Source organism: Gallinula chloropus (assembly GCF_964237585.1).
Source record: "Gallinula chloropus genome assembly, chromosome: 3".
Taxonomy (NCBI): Eukaryota; Metazoa; Chordata; class Aves; order Gruiformes; family Rallidae; genus Gallinula; species Gallinula chloropus.
The window spans coordinates 62,535,896-62,552,128 of NC_140087.1; the positions used below are offsets into that span (position 1 = coordinate 62,535,896).

Here is a 16,233-nt window from a genome sequence, read left to right on the forward strand (position 1 = left end):
ATTTCCTACCTGTGTTGCACTGGCTGCTTGCTGTTTGCCTCTAGTTTACTGTGGGTGGTGAACAAATTTTATTGCCTGTAGATTAGTAATACTTAACAAAAGGGAAGGGTGGGACAGCACGTGTTTAATAGGGAGGGGGTTTTCTCTTTCTCTGCAAAAGCACACTTGGAGTTGGCATCAATTCGTGGGTTTTTGGTTGGTTTTTTTTTTTTTAGACTTGAGCCAAGGTGGGGTGGGGGAGATGGAGGGAGAGGACACAAAGGTTAAAGCAAGTCCATAAGAATTCTTTCATTTGCTGTTTATTAACCTGTGCATGAATACAATTTTGTGGTGGAGCTTTGTCAGGGCAGGAAAAGATGTGGCTGTCCTGCCAGGAGGGCCCCTTTCAGCCATGTGCTGGTTTTTAGACAAGTAGAAGATTTTTTTCCTTACCCCACAACCCTTTCCAACTGTGAGTTAGATGAAAGTAGAGGCTCTCACCTCTTCTACTACCATACAACTTCAGGCATTTTCAAACTGTTCTATTACCTTTGAGAGGTCAGTGCTAACACACAGTTTTTACTATACAGTTAGGCTTAAAAAAGGCTTCCCTCCCCATAAACAGTTTTATCTCTTAATTAGTGGGCAGGGGAGGAACAGCAGTCCTGTCTTCTCCCCCAGAGTTGGTGCAGGATGCTTTTGGCAAGTTACCCACTTTCCATATTCTAGAGATGGTGGTTGTGTTCTTCAGAGGTGGGTGTCAGTGAATGTGGTGTGCTCCTTTGTGACTGTGCTGAAGCCCTTGATGACATTGACAAGGTCGTCTTCATCTACATACTGGGGGGAAGAAGAAATGCATGTAAGCTGAAGCTGTACCAGACTGAAGGAGATCCTGTTCCTTCATTTCCCATTCTCCTTGCCCCCTAAAAATGATCTAATAAAGGGAAGAGCTGAGTAAAAAGGGTTGTGAGAGGTTTGTTTGCAAGAGCAGCTGAGCAACACAGCTGTGAAGGCAGTTAGGTTCAGGGAAAGGCAAAGTGATGGACAGAGGCTGGACAGAAGAGACCAGCTTTGTATATACTGATTCAAAAAAGCATCTGGCCTCATGCTGTCAGGGTTGTTTAGCACTGAAAGTCAGTGGAAATTTTTGTTCTGCTCCTACCCACTGCTTCTGAAATTTGTTAGGCTATTCTGCAAGCTAGTTACAGCATACTGACATCAAGCAAACACGGGCAGGTGAGCATCAGAAAGATGTTTTTTGGCGGGTGAGATCATACAGCAGTACATGCTGGGTGGGCTACTAGTCCTTAAGGATATCATGAGATGACAGTTCTGAGAAAGTGGGTTGAGGATCAGTCACACTTCCCTGGACGAAGGAAGTCCAGGAGCTGCACATCCATGCAGAGTGGAAGGTTAACCAGTATGTATAGGGGCTTGGCCTAGAGCGAAATACCACTGTGTTCTTCGTCTGCTGTGGTCCTGCTGTTACAGCCTGAACAGGCATGGCAGCAGTGGTAGCAACACCACGATGTACTGGCACATGCCTGTACATTCCAGCCCTAGTAGCTGTTTAGTGTACTGAAGGAACGGAGCAATCTCTGTGCCAGACTAGCTGCCTCCGCTTCCCTTTGAGTTTTATCCAAGATCTGCTCACTGACAACCACCCCCCCCTTCCTTATCACCCTCCAACTTTGTTACTACTTCGCCTACCCTCACCCATATCTGTCCTCTTTTTAGGAACCTTAGTTAGCTTTTTCTGGTAGCAAACATGTCTTGCTGGGCTCCAAACCCCTTCCCACACATTTGATCATGGAAGGGTGGAAGCTGGGGGACAGAGATTAAACAGCCTGTTTCCTGGTGACAAGGGGAAGGGAAGTTGCCACTGTCCCTGACTTGAGAATCATAACATGTAACTCTGTGTTTGAGTTGATGGTGACTGGACAATCCTGTTCTCTTCCCTATTAAGACAGATACTCTGCTCATCATGCCCTTCCTCCTCCAACCTTCCAGTCCTGTGTGGGCAGAGTTTGAAATAATTTGTCATGAATGCCAGAAGATCTGAGCAATGACAAGAAGGCTGTGGGTCTCATCAGCATTTGAGCCCACAGTCACAGAACAGGAGTCACTAGAACACAAGGTCCCACTTCTGACAAGACACACCCTCCTCAGACGAGTACATTTGCTCAAATGCAAATGGAGGGAAAAGCCTATGAGTTGACCAAATAGAAGGGCGTGAGCCCTAGTACCCTGTGGAGTTCAGTGGAAACCAGAGGGATGCAAGTGGGATGTTGCCCACCCCACCCCCATCCTATTAGAGCAGTGTGGGATCACCTGCAGCTCCAGATGAGAGCAGGAGGCAGAAGGAGAATCTGGTCTCTGGCCATGTCCTGATAGGTCTGAGGACTATCCAGCAGCTTTTGGCATTTAGACACATCACTGCTGATGGGCAGCAGCGTCACAGAGGTACAGGACTCCTTACCAGGCCACGGCCCGTTATGCGATGATTGCGAATAATGGCGTCCCAAGGCATGTCTTCAACAAGAGACTTTTTGTCGTAGAGGTCGAGCAGCTGGCTGACACTGCGATGCAGAGAGGCTTGAGAATACGTGCGCCGTAGCTGGCCCTGACTTTGTCTCCTCGCCCTGGATGCAATACGGGCACTGCAGTCACTCAGGGGAGAACCAGCTCCTGGAATTTTTGTATCTGCCAGCCCCTGTGAGGAAGACACACTAATAAACCAACAGTCTCAAACACTTCATCTATCTGAACAAAACCAAAGCCAGAGCGGAAGAGACCAGAAAACCCGTGCGTCAAAAACCATGCGTAGTGATTAACAGAAGGGAAGGGGGGAAAAAAAACCCCAAACCAACACCTGGACCTTTCCCCATTGTAAGACAATCATATAATTACAAAAAAAAAAAAAATACCCCTTATAAAACAGGACTTTCCCTGTTGGGTCATCCTTGATTCTACCCTCCTCCCCCCCGCCTTTTTTTGTTGAAGTAGCCAACAGGCAGAGGTCCAAAGATTCTTGACTACCAGGAGGCTAGCCCAGGCTTGCACAGCGTGTTAGCAGACTTCCTGTTTCAGTTACCATGACCAGGAAAAGACATTCACATGCCAGGAGAAACATGCAGTGTAAGATGCCATCGTGCATGTGCTTTGGGGCATCAGGTACATCACACGTCCTGCGGCTCACGCAAGCTAAGGACTCTACCTCGAAGTGTGTCGTGTAACTTTTGAGAGTGACACTGCTTGATGAGTCAGACGTGTCAGCAATGGTCTCAAACTGAGATTAAAGAGAGGGAGGAAAAGCGTTAGGGCAGGGCAAGGCACAGTCCGGTCCTCAGAGTGGGTGACTTGGCTGCAGCTCAGTAGAGGGGAACAATGTAGCAGGATGTGGGGGAGTAGGGAACCCGCAAAGATGAGCCACTATTTACTGGTCATCAGGTACTGCAATGGCAGCCAGTGTTGTTTGCCACGCAACCTCACTAACAATGGTAAAACAAAAGTGGCTTTTGCCACTTGATAATAGCTCTATCCTAACTTCTCAGATCAAGTCCTTCAAGTAATGCACTGTAGAGTCTTCCTTTTGATTAAGTCCATGAGGGAAAACAACAAGAAGACGAGAAAGGGCAGGAACATGGAAAGGAATTGTGCAGGCACGCCAACAGCAAAGACATTTTAAAGTCAAGAGGAACAACAGAACATGACAGACTGTAGAAGAAAAGGAATCAAAACCATGAGACCAAAAAAAGAAGTTTCTCATGCTTGTAGCCTTTGCCAGGCGAAGGGGCACGCTGGAAGTCCCATTGTTTCCAAGAGCTGCTTCGTTGAGGCACAGATGCAGCTTCTTGGCACCGAGACAAAAAGGAACAGAATGCGTGAAGGATGCAGGAGTCACCATCCTGCTTGATGGCGCTCACAGGAAAAAGAAGCTGAGAAGTGACAAGAAGAATCATCTCATAACCTGCGCCTGGGAATTGAAGGGCACTGCTACTCCCATTCGCAGTCTCGTAACACTTATCATATTCCTTTTGTCTTGCTTTTCCTCAAAGGGTGGGACAGCACTATTGCTCTGCTACACAGTGGAACGTGTCCTTTAGCCAGTTTTTCTTCACAGAATTGTAACTTCTTGTAATAAAAACGGACCAAAGCCTTCCTCTTTATCATTCCCCAGCAGTTCCCCTCCCACCCCTCTGATGGTCTTGCTGTGGCTCTGTGCACAGCTGCATGCACATACATTTTGTGACGGTTCCCAGCTTTTCCCTGGTTGCACTCACTCTCCCCCAAAACCTTCCTGGCACACAGCCCGTCCAGGAGCTGTCCAGCTGGGTGGTGGTGGATACCAGAAAGAAATAGAGAGCCTCTCCCTAAATCCTGCTATTTGCAGGCACATTTCATGGATACCTGGTGAAGACTGTCAGATTGATCTTGGTCAGCCAGCCACAACAGGTATCTGGGAACACATTAATGTTCCTCCAAAAAGCACATTTTATCACATACCCACTCACAGCATGCCAGGGCATTTTCAGCTCTTTTGCAGCTGTCACCTAACATCAGGTGCCATCAGTGGCTTTGCATGTTCTGTGATTCCAGATCCAAAGCTTGTCATAAGGCAGCGGAAGTATTTCAGGGCCTGCAGACCAGGTGCTATAAGGATCCTATTTTGGACTAAGTCCCTGTAGCCTGGGTCCCTGCCGTTACAGGTACACCGGACAGCCCTTTTCCTACACTGAACAGCCTTCATTTGGTAACTAGGAACCAGGAGTGCAACAAATGGTTGAAGGAGGAGGAAAACCTCTTTTCTATGGGCAGATAAAAGTGTACCTTGATGGATACAGACCATTGCATTTTACCACACGTACCGGATGGGTTTCACCTGATGAGTACACGCTCATTGGCGATGTTCGTTTCTGGAGTGGAACCAAAGGAGGTCTGTCTCGTGCATAGGGCTGCTTGTGGACTTTCCTTTGAAGAATCAAGGAGAGAAGAATAGCCAAAAGGATCAAACCCAGAACTACCATCAGCACTGCAAACCACAACTCGTTGTAGAATTTTGCACGTTTGGACTCTGCTTTGTCCTTCTCTCCAGGAATTGTCAAGATCAGACCTGTAACAATCAAAAGGGATTAGGGGAGAACGGAGTGTTATTTCAGAAAGTGTTTAACAGTATGCTATCCCTTTCCTCGCTAATAAATTAGGCAGAAATTTAAGTAATTTTGTCGTCATGTGCTTATTTGCACTTATGTTCAAGGTGGCATAATGGTTCAATATGCTAGCGGGCTATAATAAAAAGCTTACTACCCTCAAGAGACCCTGCTTAAAGTTCTGGCATTGCTGCTGAGGCTGGAAATCACCACTGCATCAGCAGCTCTTGAGAAAGGAGGAGGTGGAATGCAAGAAAAAAAGGGTTCTCCAAGTAACCTTGAAGAGTGGAAATGACTACGGTAACTTCAGAGCGGTACAGACAGAGGACATTCTCTCTGGCACTGTGACGTGGCAGGCCCGTGGAGTTAAAAAGAGAGAGGGAGGAAGACTTAACTAAAGCGAGTGATAAATTACTACAAAAGCAAACAACACAAAACATTTTATTCCTCCTTCCCCACACCTGTTAGTAAAAAACAGCCAGTGGATTGGCTTTGCTCATACACAACACGGGCTTGAGAAATCTCACTGGCAGCACTTGCTGGTTATTTGCAGTCCTACATGTGCGTGCAGACTCGCAGCTGAGGAGCTCCCATCACCCTCGCTTGCAGGTCTCCTCGTCAGGGTGCCTGCAGTGCTGATCTAGTTTGCAATAGACTGCAGGAACACGCCGCAATCAAAAGCACAAAGAAGCAGAGTGTGGAAGGTAATGGGCGTAGAGCAGCTTGGACCCTTTTACAATGCCTTTACAGCAGCCTGGCCTGAAATGCTGCAAGAGGGTGGAGTGAGTGCAGGAAAAGGGATATAAGGGAAATGCAATGTAAAGATTAATTGGAAGGACAAGGCCAGTCTATTTTAAGAAGCTGAACAAGATGCAACTTGATAAATAAATTCATTAAAACAAATATGCTAGTTAGAAATGGTTCCAGCTTAGCTTTGCTTCCCAAAAAAACTAAGGAGTTAAAAAAACCTGAAACTTTTTATTGGAAGATATCTACTACTCAATGGATAAGAAGTGATTGGGATGTCACCACACCAAAAACTCACTTGCTTCCACAAAACAGGCAAAGGCCTCGTGGACAGAAGGGAAATAACAGGTGCTATTATCCCAGGTAAAACTGTAGAGACTGGCTGGCTGGTGATATGAAAGGAGCAGGCAGATGCCCCATGTCTGGGTGGGTGGCATGCAAGGAGGAGGGAAGGAGGAATGTTGGAGGGCAGGACTAGAATTCGAGATAATCTCAATTTGGACATCTGGAAGAGAGCTAATTCAATTCAGCAGGAAAAAGCACTATACTTTGGAGCAACGCATTTATATAAAAATATAAGCAAAACACTACACGCCCGGAGAGAGGGTCTGAAGCTGATGAAAGGAACAGAAATCCATACATGGAAAAAAAAAAAATAGACATACCTTACATACCTAAGGCCCTAAGGAATCCCCTGATCCTGCAACAAGATGCCATCCTGTCTGGCATGCACTACATACCCAATTTCTACTGCAGACACCTAAAACAAATAGGTACTAGGTAATGTCTTCATATATTTACCAACTCCATCTCCAGCGCTGTACTTGATGACTGGTGTGGTGGCACTCCCTTCATCGGTGATGCAGGTCACTTGAAACAAAAAGGCTGAAAAAAAAAAAAAAAGGTTAGAAAATACTATCATCAGGAGAAATCAAAATTCTGTAGATGCTGCTTTTGCACTATGATCCACCACCAGAAAACAGCCAGGTCTGAGAAAGGCCAAGGCAGGCATAGCACATCGCCCATCACAGCCCACCCAAGTCCCAGATCAGAGCTTCACAATCCCATATACATGGGTATTGAACCTCTAAACTATGAACCACGGCAGATCACAGGCAGTCATGACTATCACACTGCTACAAATTATATTCCTCTTTCACCACCCAATCTTCTCTCTTCCACTAGCAACCGTCAATTTACTCATAATTTTGCCCTAAATCCCTCATTCATGGCTGATACAAACATGTTGAGAACATTTGAATAAAAGGGAAAAAAAATTATTAGTACCAATGCAGTAGTCAGGAAGGTAAAAAATCAATTACAAAATCCTTTAACACACAAAATACCCCACCGCCTTAAAACCAGGAAACATCATTTATTTGGTATTGTTTCTTTCTGGTTTCCAACACACACCCCCTCTGTTGACAGCTTCCATTTATTCTAAAGACTGCAAATTTCTAAAGACAACCTGCATTTCAAAACACGCTGATTCCAAGAGCTACTGCATTTGATTTAAATGAAAATTCAGGCACGCATTCCATGCGTTTCCCAGAGTGTAGCCACAAGGGGTGGAATTGCTGCACAGCTCCAGGATTTGGTAAAGCTTGACCCTCACAAGGAGCCAGAGTCTTACGCACTCAGGCACAATGTTTAAGAGGGAGCTCAGCTCCAAGGTGTTTTGTTTCAAGCATCTGCTTAGGTGCACTTCAGTGTGGCTGTACACGCCTGCCCTCCCAGCTGGGGCTGGATATGTAGAGTTTTCCTTAAACCTAGCATACAGTGCTACCCATCTAGCCCAGTGGAAAGTGAAACTGACTTTTGTCCGATGTCCTGGGTAAATACAGCTCGGTGTCGAAGCCGCTGTAGATGCGCTGCCCGCTCTCCGTTACCGCGTACTCCTTCAGGCGGCCGTTCAGCACAAAGGTACGACTCCAGTCTATGTGGATGGTAGACAGGTTGCTGACAACGGAGAACGGGGCCGTGTACCGAGGAGCTGAAAAAAGAAGGAACCAAGCTCATTCCTAGCCAACAGGCCTGACAGTTACACAGAGCAGAGAGGGAGACTCTGCATGGTACAAGCTCCTGGTCGCATGCACTCCCTCCCTCTCACGCTCATGAAATGTCTCATAACTTTAAAATAAAGACCTGGAACTCCCTTCCTTTGCCTTTGTGTACCTGGTACGGACACTACAACCATTATAGACTGAATTCCAACTTAAGGTAGGGACAGGGAGACACAGGAGGTCATGCAAGTTCAGCTGCAGCATGCCAGGCTGTGGGAACCAAACTGGTAAGCAGAGGTCTCTTTTGCAATCCCAAATAAATTGCCCAAGATCATCTTTTAACACATGCACATACAAGCAAATGTGCAGTTTCAGAAAACCACGAGCAGATGGCAGGCAGAGAGCAAAGAAATCCAGAACTCCCTTGAGGGAGGAAGAGGTCATCAGCTGGGCCAAACAGCTTGCAGACAAAAGGCTTTATTTGAGCTTGAGGTGGTTCTGAGATGGCTTTGCCATCAGGCCATGTGCCCAGTATAGGTATATTTGTTCTTAAGGAAGCTGCTTGTCCAGCTGCACTTTGCTGTTCTTTGTCACCACTGCTACTAAAGCAAGCCTTCCAGGCAGGAGGAAGGAGACATTCACAGTGACCTAGGGGACCAGTGTCCTCAACGCAAGAAAAGCAAGACTGAAGGAAAAGGGCTGCAGACCCAGTGGGCAGGGGTCTAAAGATAGCTTTCAAACCATTTTGTTCTAATGAATTTCCTCCATTTAACGGTTCATTATTATGTTCTAGCTTTTTAGTTTGCAATTTCATAAAACACAGCTTGAGACGTAAGGACCTCTTTTTCATTGGTGACACTAAAGAAAATCTGGGGCTTTTCCACTTGCAATTTTCAGCTAAGGATGTAGCAGATGTATTTTTAGTAATTACTAGGCAGAGCTACTAAGTGATGCAAAAGGCATTTTTTTAGAAAGGCGATTCTGAAATCCTGACATGAGACTATATGATAAAAAAGTGAACACCTTCTTTGCCCTGACCTGGCAGGCTGCAGTAAAATGCCCATCTTATCTGTTATGGAATGACTCTGGCTACAGCACTTTAGATCTTTTTTTTAATAAAAGCTGATGTTTGACTACTTTAAGCTCAGTTTTGATGGTAAAATCTATTCTGATTATAGGCGTAGGTCCTGTATGTTTAATTTCTGTGCAGACCACCACACGGCCTGTGGTGGTTACATAGATGGCAAGAAATTGTTACTTCAGTGTCAACAAAGATCCAGTCATTCAGATGACATCCAAGGAAGACTCTTAAGAGCCCTGGCAGAAGTATGGCATGAATTAGGACAGTAAGATTGTTCCTGAAAGGAACCACCAGGTCTCTGTCAAGATCTTGGCTTCTCCCAGGGATTATTTATGGCAGTGAATTTATTACTGAACGTCACCCTTCTGGTAATACTTGAACATTTTATGTTCTGCAGCCTTGCTGCCCATTTTCAATAAAATCAAATGTTTCCAGGCTCCTAAGATAGAGGATGTGATATCAGATGATGAGGAAAGAAATATTTTTGAAGGAATGAGCAGTCAGGCCCCAGAAAAGAATTTCCCTTTCAGTGAATGGGCAGCAGAGGCACCACAATCAGGGACACAGAAGGGCAGGTTGCCGGGGACATCATCTTTCACAGGGGTGGAGAAGTCATTTGGTGCTATGCAGCCCCATGCATCAGAGCTGGCATTGCTGATCAGTGAGCCATTGCTCATACTCACGCTCCTTTTCTGTAGTGAAACCAATCCACTCTGAGGCGCTGCTGCCAACAGAGTTGTAAGACACAACTCGCAGGTTGTAAGTTGTGTAAGGCTCCAGGTTGGACACGTTGGCACTCTGGCCTTTTCCTGTATACTTCACCTCAGTTGGGCCAGGGCTGCAAGCCTTCACTGCTGGCTGTAGGTTCAGGGAACAAGCCATATACACGTGGAGCTCATAGCTAAGAAGAAAGTTGAGATTTTGTTTAACCAAGAGCCTTAATGACACAACAGCTAATCATTTTATCTTAATTGCTGTATGTTATAGAATCCTAGAATTGTCTTGGTTGGAAGGCACCCTTTAGATCATCAAGTCCAACCATCACCCTAGCCTGACAAAATCACCACTAAACTATTTTCCTAAGCATCACATCTAACTGTCTTTTAAATACCTCCAGGATACAGAGAGTACCTGGAGGTATTTAAATACCTCTCGCTATAGAGAATGGACCTGATCCCAGTTTTTCTCTGTGACAATTTGACCCCAACTGTAAGATGTCTAATCATGGATGGCAGTCACACTCACAATGATGTTGATGCCAGTTACCTTGCTGTTCACTTTTGCAAATCAGTATTTCCCTAAGTAACTACAAAATGCAGCTGCCCCTTTGATGCCAGCTGATCCCACAACTTCTTGGCTGTGCAACCACAGCTATCAGGCAATTACCTCCGCTCACAGCTCAACCTCTCCTCCTTCATCTCCCCCAATATCCTGCTCAGGAGAAAAGCAAATGTTGTGTGTAAACAAATCTCAGATGGTATTTAGGCCAGATGGGATATTGCCACCAACCTGGGAAGGAGGAGCATGACTGCCAGAACCATTCAGTGCTCTTAGCCCTGTGATTCCAGCTCACATCCAGGAAGATTGTTCTGCCACCACCACTAGCCAAGGTTGGCAGGTTTGGCTGGGTGGCAGCTCTTACCTGGTGACAATGCCGTTGGGTGACTGCGGGGCACTCCACTGGAACGAGGCGTTTCTGGAGGTCACAGTGTTGATCTGCGGGGGTGGCTGCTCTGAGGGAGGAGCTGGTTGTGTGGTAATTTGGGCCATGGGTCCTTTGCTGCAACAGTTGAAACAGGTGCAGGCCTCCACACCAATGGAGTATGTGGTGAAAGGTTTGAGCCCATGTATTGTCTGCTGGGTAGCAGTTCCTTCTGACAGCTGTAGAAATTAAGAGGGAAGTTGTCACAGTTTCAAGCACCACAAGTACTAAATAAGTGCTATGGAGCTGAATTAACTCCTGAAGAAGATGGGCACGAGGTTCTACATGTTATTTAAGTCTGCCATTTATGCGGCCGTTGTTTACTGGGAACTCTGCATTTATTTTTCTCCCATTACAAAGTTGAGGCACTGCTCTAAGGAAAAGTCTGTGCCATCACTGGCCTCACAGACGTCTTCCATTGAGCTGTGACTACCGTATGTCAGCTTGCAAATACCACTCTTAGGAACAGAGAAGCAGAACTTCATTAAGAAGAAACTCTAGAATAAGGGGTACTGAAGCAAAAAGAAATTACTGTGATAAGTGTGCTAGCAAATACTCATGCGTATCTCACAAGCTTCCACAGCATGATACAGGAGACAGTGTTGGGCAGAGCAATAAAAATGGGTCAGTTTGCTCAGAGACAGGAGAATGTGGTTGGTGGTAGGTACCTCTAAGTGGAAGGCCAACATGATGCTGCTCTGCATTCAAACTGTTGTGGGGCTGGGCAAGCCTGTTAGGAAGCTCTCCTATGCTCAGCAAGCAAGACCTGGCAGTTCTGGCAGAGGAAAGAGTGCCCTCATTCTGAAACTGCTTGCAGGAACTGCCACTTCACCTCATTGCTGGAGTCATGTGTGGGTATAGCTTCTTAAGCCGAAGATATAAAATCATGTAGAAAACACAATGAGGAGAAACATCTGCTCCTATTTGGCAGCACATGATTTAGCAGAATGCAACAAAAATAGGAAGGAAAGAGTCAAACAAGCGAAGGAAAGCACTTGGCATTTCTTGATGCCAGAGCCAGAGATGAGCCAGCAGCGTGGCAGGTATGAGGGCCTGGAAATGGAAGGATGTGCAGGCACCAACAGGATGAACTGGCTGAGCCAGCTGTGCTGGAAGAAATAAATGCATAATGTGAAATTGGTAATCAGTTTAAGCTCATGGACACAACCTGAGAAGGTGTCCCTAGCTGATCAGGATGGAATATAAGGGGAAAATCTACTTGTGAAAAACAGATAGTCTTACAGGCAAAGAGCATTGTAGTATTTTGAACTGATTTATTGGTAAATTTTCCAAGCACCTTCCATGGCCCTAACCCTTCCCTATTTTCCCCATAGAGCTGTATAACGCTAATGAAGCCCAGCAGGCTTGCTGAGCTGAGACCACTCATTTCAGGACACCTCCTGGTGCTTAGGCTGACACCAAGCACAAAAATTGCCTGACTACTTGTGCTGTTCGTCAGTGCTTTGCCATGAAATACTTCTTACCAAGAAGAAAGATTTCAAGGGAAGCTCATGTTCAGTGCTTTCTCCTGAACTTCATATCCACAGGCTATCCAGAGCAACCAATAATTTCCTAATGGCTGCAGCTTCCACCTGCACCATGTGGACTGGTGGGAGCTGTCTGGAAGTGTTTTGTTTGGACAGTTAGCTGCCCCTGAACAATGTTTGTGATTCCCATCATTGTCACAGCACATCACCACGTCAGAAGTGTTTAATGATGAGGTTAGCAGCACAGCTAGATGAGTGAAAGCGCTACTGGAGCTTTAGCCAGAAGACAGTATTGCTGAGCAGTTAACAGGGGTGTAGGAGGGGGAGACAGTAGCAGCTGGTAAAAGCAGTATTGTTATAGCTAAAACCTAAGCTCAAATGAAAGTATGGAACCAGTGTTGACAATACTCACCACCACATCCGTCCCTCTGGTATCATTAGAGAACAGCCTGTAGATACTGACCACACCGTTTGGGTTGAGAGGGGGGCTGATGCTCACCACAGCCACTGTGGATGCCACCATGTCAAAGAGGGGAGCTCCCAGGCCCTCAGGAGGGGCAGGGCCTGTCCGGCAACGGGACCAACTGCTCGACGTCCGGCCCGCTGAGTTTACCGACCACACCTTGGGCACACAAAACCATAGAAACTGTTAGCAGAGGACTCAGGGCTACAAAACATCCATGGGTAGCCAGGGATGCTACTGTGGCTGTGCTGACACTGAGAAGAATGCAAGGCAATGACACCCATGCAATATGTCCCTTGTCTACTGTCCAACACCTCTGCTCACCCGTTGACACTGAGAGTTTCTAACAGAAGAGAGGAGTGTTTCCTCACTGCTACATTTAGGAAAAAGAAGCAGGTTTCATATCTCTGTGTGTGTCCATGTGTTGTCTTTCATCTGATCCCCAAACTCTGAATTCCCACCACTGCCTGTGTCATGCAAAGAGGACTCCATGAGAAGCAGTGACACTGTTCTCAAAGACATCTGAACAAAAATACTGGCATCCAGTCCCACCAGTTTCTGCCTTCTACATGCTCCCATCACGCATGCAGGCAGCCTCGATGAACTCAGCCTGGCACTGAGAGACACGTCAGTTACATTCACCTTGACTGGACTGCAGAAACCAAACTCTAGTTACTGTTTAAAACCAGAAAGTTTTACAGAAACACCACTCTCTTAAAAATAGTGATGTATGGGTCATTTGGCAACATTTTCAGTAACCCATAATATAAACAAAGCCCACTGAAATGCATAGTTAAGTCAGCATCTATCATTTATTTTCACAACATTTGCTTTATTGCATGAGCACAAAGGCAATGGGTTCGGTTCCAAGACTTCAAAATTTAGCAGCTTGAATTAGGCCTGATTAAAACCCACATGTGTCTATGAACTATGCCTACTGATTTTGTCAGCTTCCCAAAACCAGAGTGATCTGCAGACTACATAAAACTCAGCACTTATTAAACACACTCTCCAACAAATCTGCATGAAAATTAAATTTTGCTTTCATCAAGAAGTGAATAAACATATGGAAGGATGTATAATCTTATTTATCAAAAACCATTTGTATAATTAAACACGAATATCATAAAAGGTTGCCTTAGGTCGTCATTTGCATGAGTAAGTAATTTGTAGAATGTCAGGTACAATAGACAGAATAGATGGATGCATGAGTGTATAGGGTTAAATTAGGCTCAATATTAGCCAACCACATAGTGATCAATCAGAATGATAGATCTAAATGGCAATACAAGAAGACTGTCTGAGCGATTTTTAGTATAAGTATTCCTTAGTAAGCGTTCATGTCGAGAGGTTCTAACTACAGTAAAACATGTTCTTATGTGAGCTACCCTGGGCAGAGGTCCTGGGGTAGGGGATGGTGGGACCATGCCTTAAAAAAAAAAAGGAGGTTTAGAAATAAGAGGTCTTCAGAACTGACCCTGAAGTCCTTCCAGCTTGCAATATTAAGATCTAAGACCACAGGACACTTCACAAGGAGCCTGGGGAAGGAAAAAGGCCAAAACCCCCCACAACAGTGGCTTTGAAAACTGTGGTTGTACCAGTTAAAACCCAAAAGTTCCTGCCTGCTTCCAGGACCATCCAGTGAAATGCTACATAAATACAGTCGACACCCTATGATAAAAAGCTCTGCCAAAGCACTTTCATTTCCAGTGAATTCTGTAATATATCTCTGTTGTGAACTTTTCATAAAGTCAAACTCTGCTCATTTTACTGCTGTAGGTCAAACCCTCTATCTCAGTTCCGTCCCAGCTGCTACAAAGATTTGCCCACAGTCGTTCATTTCAAGGGGCATATTTCTTTGTGGAAAGAATAAGCCACACATGGAAAAAGCAGCTCTGAGTGTGCCACTGGCATCAGCTCAGTGCTGACCTGAGCTCAAACGCTCCAGTTACATCCAGGCTGTGGCCTTAATGAGCACAGAGCATAACAGTGTCAGACGTGACCTGCCCCAAGCAAGCTGCCCACAACAAAACTGAAGGTGCTGAGTTAGAAAGTGATGCTTCCTGTACACAGGAATTTTGGAGGAGAAAAGGATGCAACTCACTTGGGAAGCGGGCGCTTCACTGAGAGTTGCATACAGACACCTTCCTACATTGGTCCCTCTCCTATCATAGGTGCCGACTCCTTTTTGTCTTTCAGAAAAAAGCCTTATTTCAGACAAACAAGAGTTCTTTCTTTCAAAATACTGTCTTAGGACAAGGAAGAAGGTGATGCTCATCCCCTTTCATGCTACACTTAAGTGGTTAAAGGAGTCCTCCAGGAGAGAGGTAATTTAGGTGTAATCGCATGCTCCAATGAAGGCAGTCAAGCCTGCTGCCCTTGAGAGCAGGAATTCCAAAGTGGATGACCTGTCTTTGTACTTGGGGTGCTCCTTTTGGTGCTGTTTCACTTTGCATCAGCACAATGAAATCAAGGTTGACTGGGCAGAGCACAAACAAGGGGCAGCAGATGCAGTTACCCAGCTCTTCCCTGTAGAGGTGCTTGTGGGAGCTGTGGTTGCAGTCCATCCCCGGGGCATCATCCCTGTCCTTCTTGAAAAGAAGGCTGAGGTCATGGCCACATGTGTGTGTGCTGAGAGACAGGCATATTCCGAGCGTGCCTTCTGGACAGTCACTAGCTACTCAGCCCTGCCAAGACATGTTTCCAGCAGAACACATCTAGGTGTCTGTGTAACTCTAATGCCAGCTTCTGAGACAGTTGTGACAGCTATACAGGACTTTGGAGGATCTAAATTCTGGATTTACACTGACCTAAGCTAGATTCCCTTAACTCCCTTTGCTTCTGCTCAACCATCTGTAAAAGGACGGATGGGTATAAAAATATTTCCCTTTGAGAATCACCGTCCAAGTAAATCCTGGTCAGCGTTTGGAGACTCAGAGCAGTAAGTGCCCAGAACTGATTAAAGATGGAAATTTAGCCACTTCTTTGCATAAAGAAATGAGACAGCATGGCAACAGAAACCACCATGAGGAGCGCCTGTTAAAATCACAGGTTTGGTCAAGGCTGCTCAAAAAGTCACCACCAAATAAATATCCACAGACAAAAGCTGTTGCCTGGCTGGCCTGGTTAAACTGGAATGTCATGGTTCAGATTGCTGAAAAAAACTTTTTGGTTCACAAAAATTCGTTCTAAATTATGAAAAATATTTAACTGCGTTTGCATAGAAAAGTAAAGAGCTTAATAGGCAGCAAGATTACTTGCTGCTTATGGTGGAGGAAGATCATGCAAGACCATACAGGAACATGGGGCAGACAAGAAGCAATCACATATCTGGGATATATTGAATGGCAAAACACAGAGACCAGAAAGCCAACAAAAGTTTCTCATTACTTGACTTTCTGAATATACTGCCTCCAAAAGCATTAAGTCTCACATCATGGTGCACGGCCCAGCACCCTGCCAAAAGATGTGCTGCTGTTAGTGGCTGCACTGTCCCCAAAAAGCCAGGAGAGGGCTCTGAAAGCAGCTACAATTGTTACCATCTAAAATGCTTTATCAATCTGCTGGCCCCTGGCCCAGACTGCACTTTGAAGTGGAGCCAGAGAGAGGGGGAGAAACCTC

At 45.6% G+C, this 16,233-nt stretch overlaps 1 protein-coding gene across 1 annotated transcript in view; it reads right to left on the reverse strand.

Annotated features, from left to right (window-relative positions):
* Positions 1 to 179: 179 nt before the first annotated feature.
* The window catches only part of USH2A (usherin), a 385,041-nt gene continuing 368,987 nt past the window's right edge, over positions 180 to 16,233 (reverse strand). The window contains exons 64-72 of the mRNA XM_084261650.1: positions 12,562 to 12,771; positions 10,603 to 10,841; positions 9,644 to 9,861; positions 7,693 to 7,869; positions 6,678 to 6,761; positions 4,848 to 5,092; positions 3,197 to 3,268; positions 2,459 to 2,692; positions 180 to 816 (exon numbers count right to left, since the gene is read on the reverse strand). Coding sequence (XP_084117776.1) covers positions 727 to 816; positions 2,459 to 2,692; positions 3,197 to 3,268; positions 4,848 to 5,092; positions 6,678 to 6,761; positions 7,693 to 7,869; positions 9,644 to 9,861; positions 10,603 to 10,841; positions 12,562 to 12,771 — 1,569 coding nt within the window. The 3' untranslated portion in view covers positions 180 to 726. The remainder of the gene's footprint in view (positions 817 to 2,458; positions 2,693 to 3,196; positions 3,269 to 4,847; positions 5,093 to 6,677; positions 6,762 to 7,692; positions 7,870 to 9,643; positions 9,862 to 10,602; positions 10,842 to 12,561; positions 12,772 to 16,233) is intronic.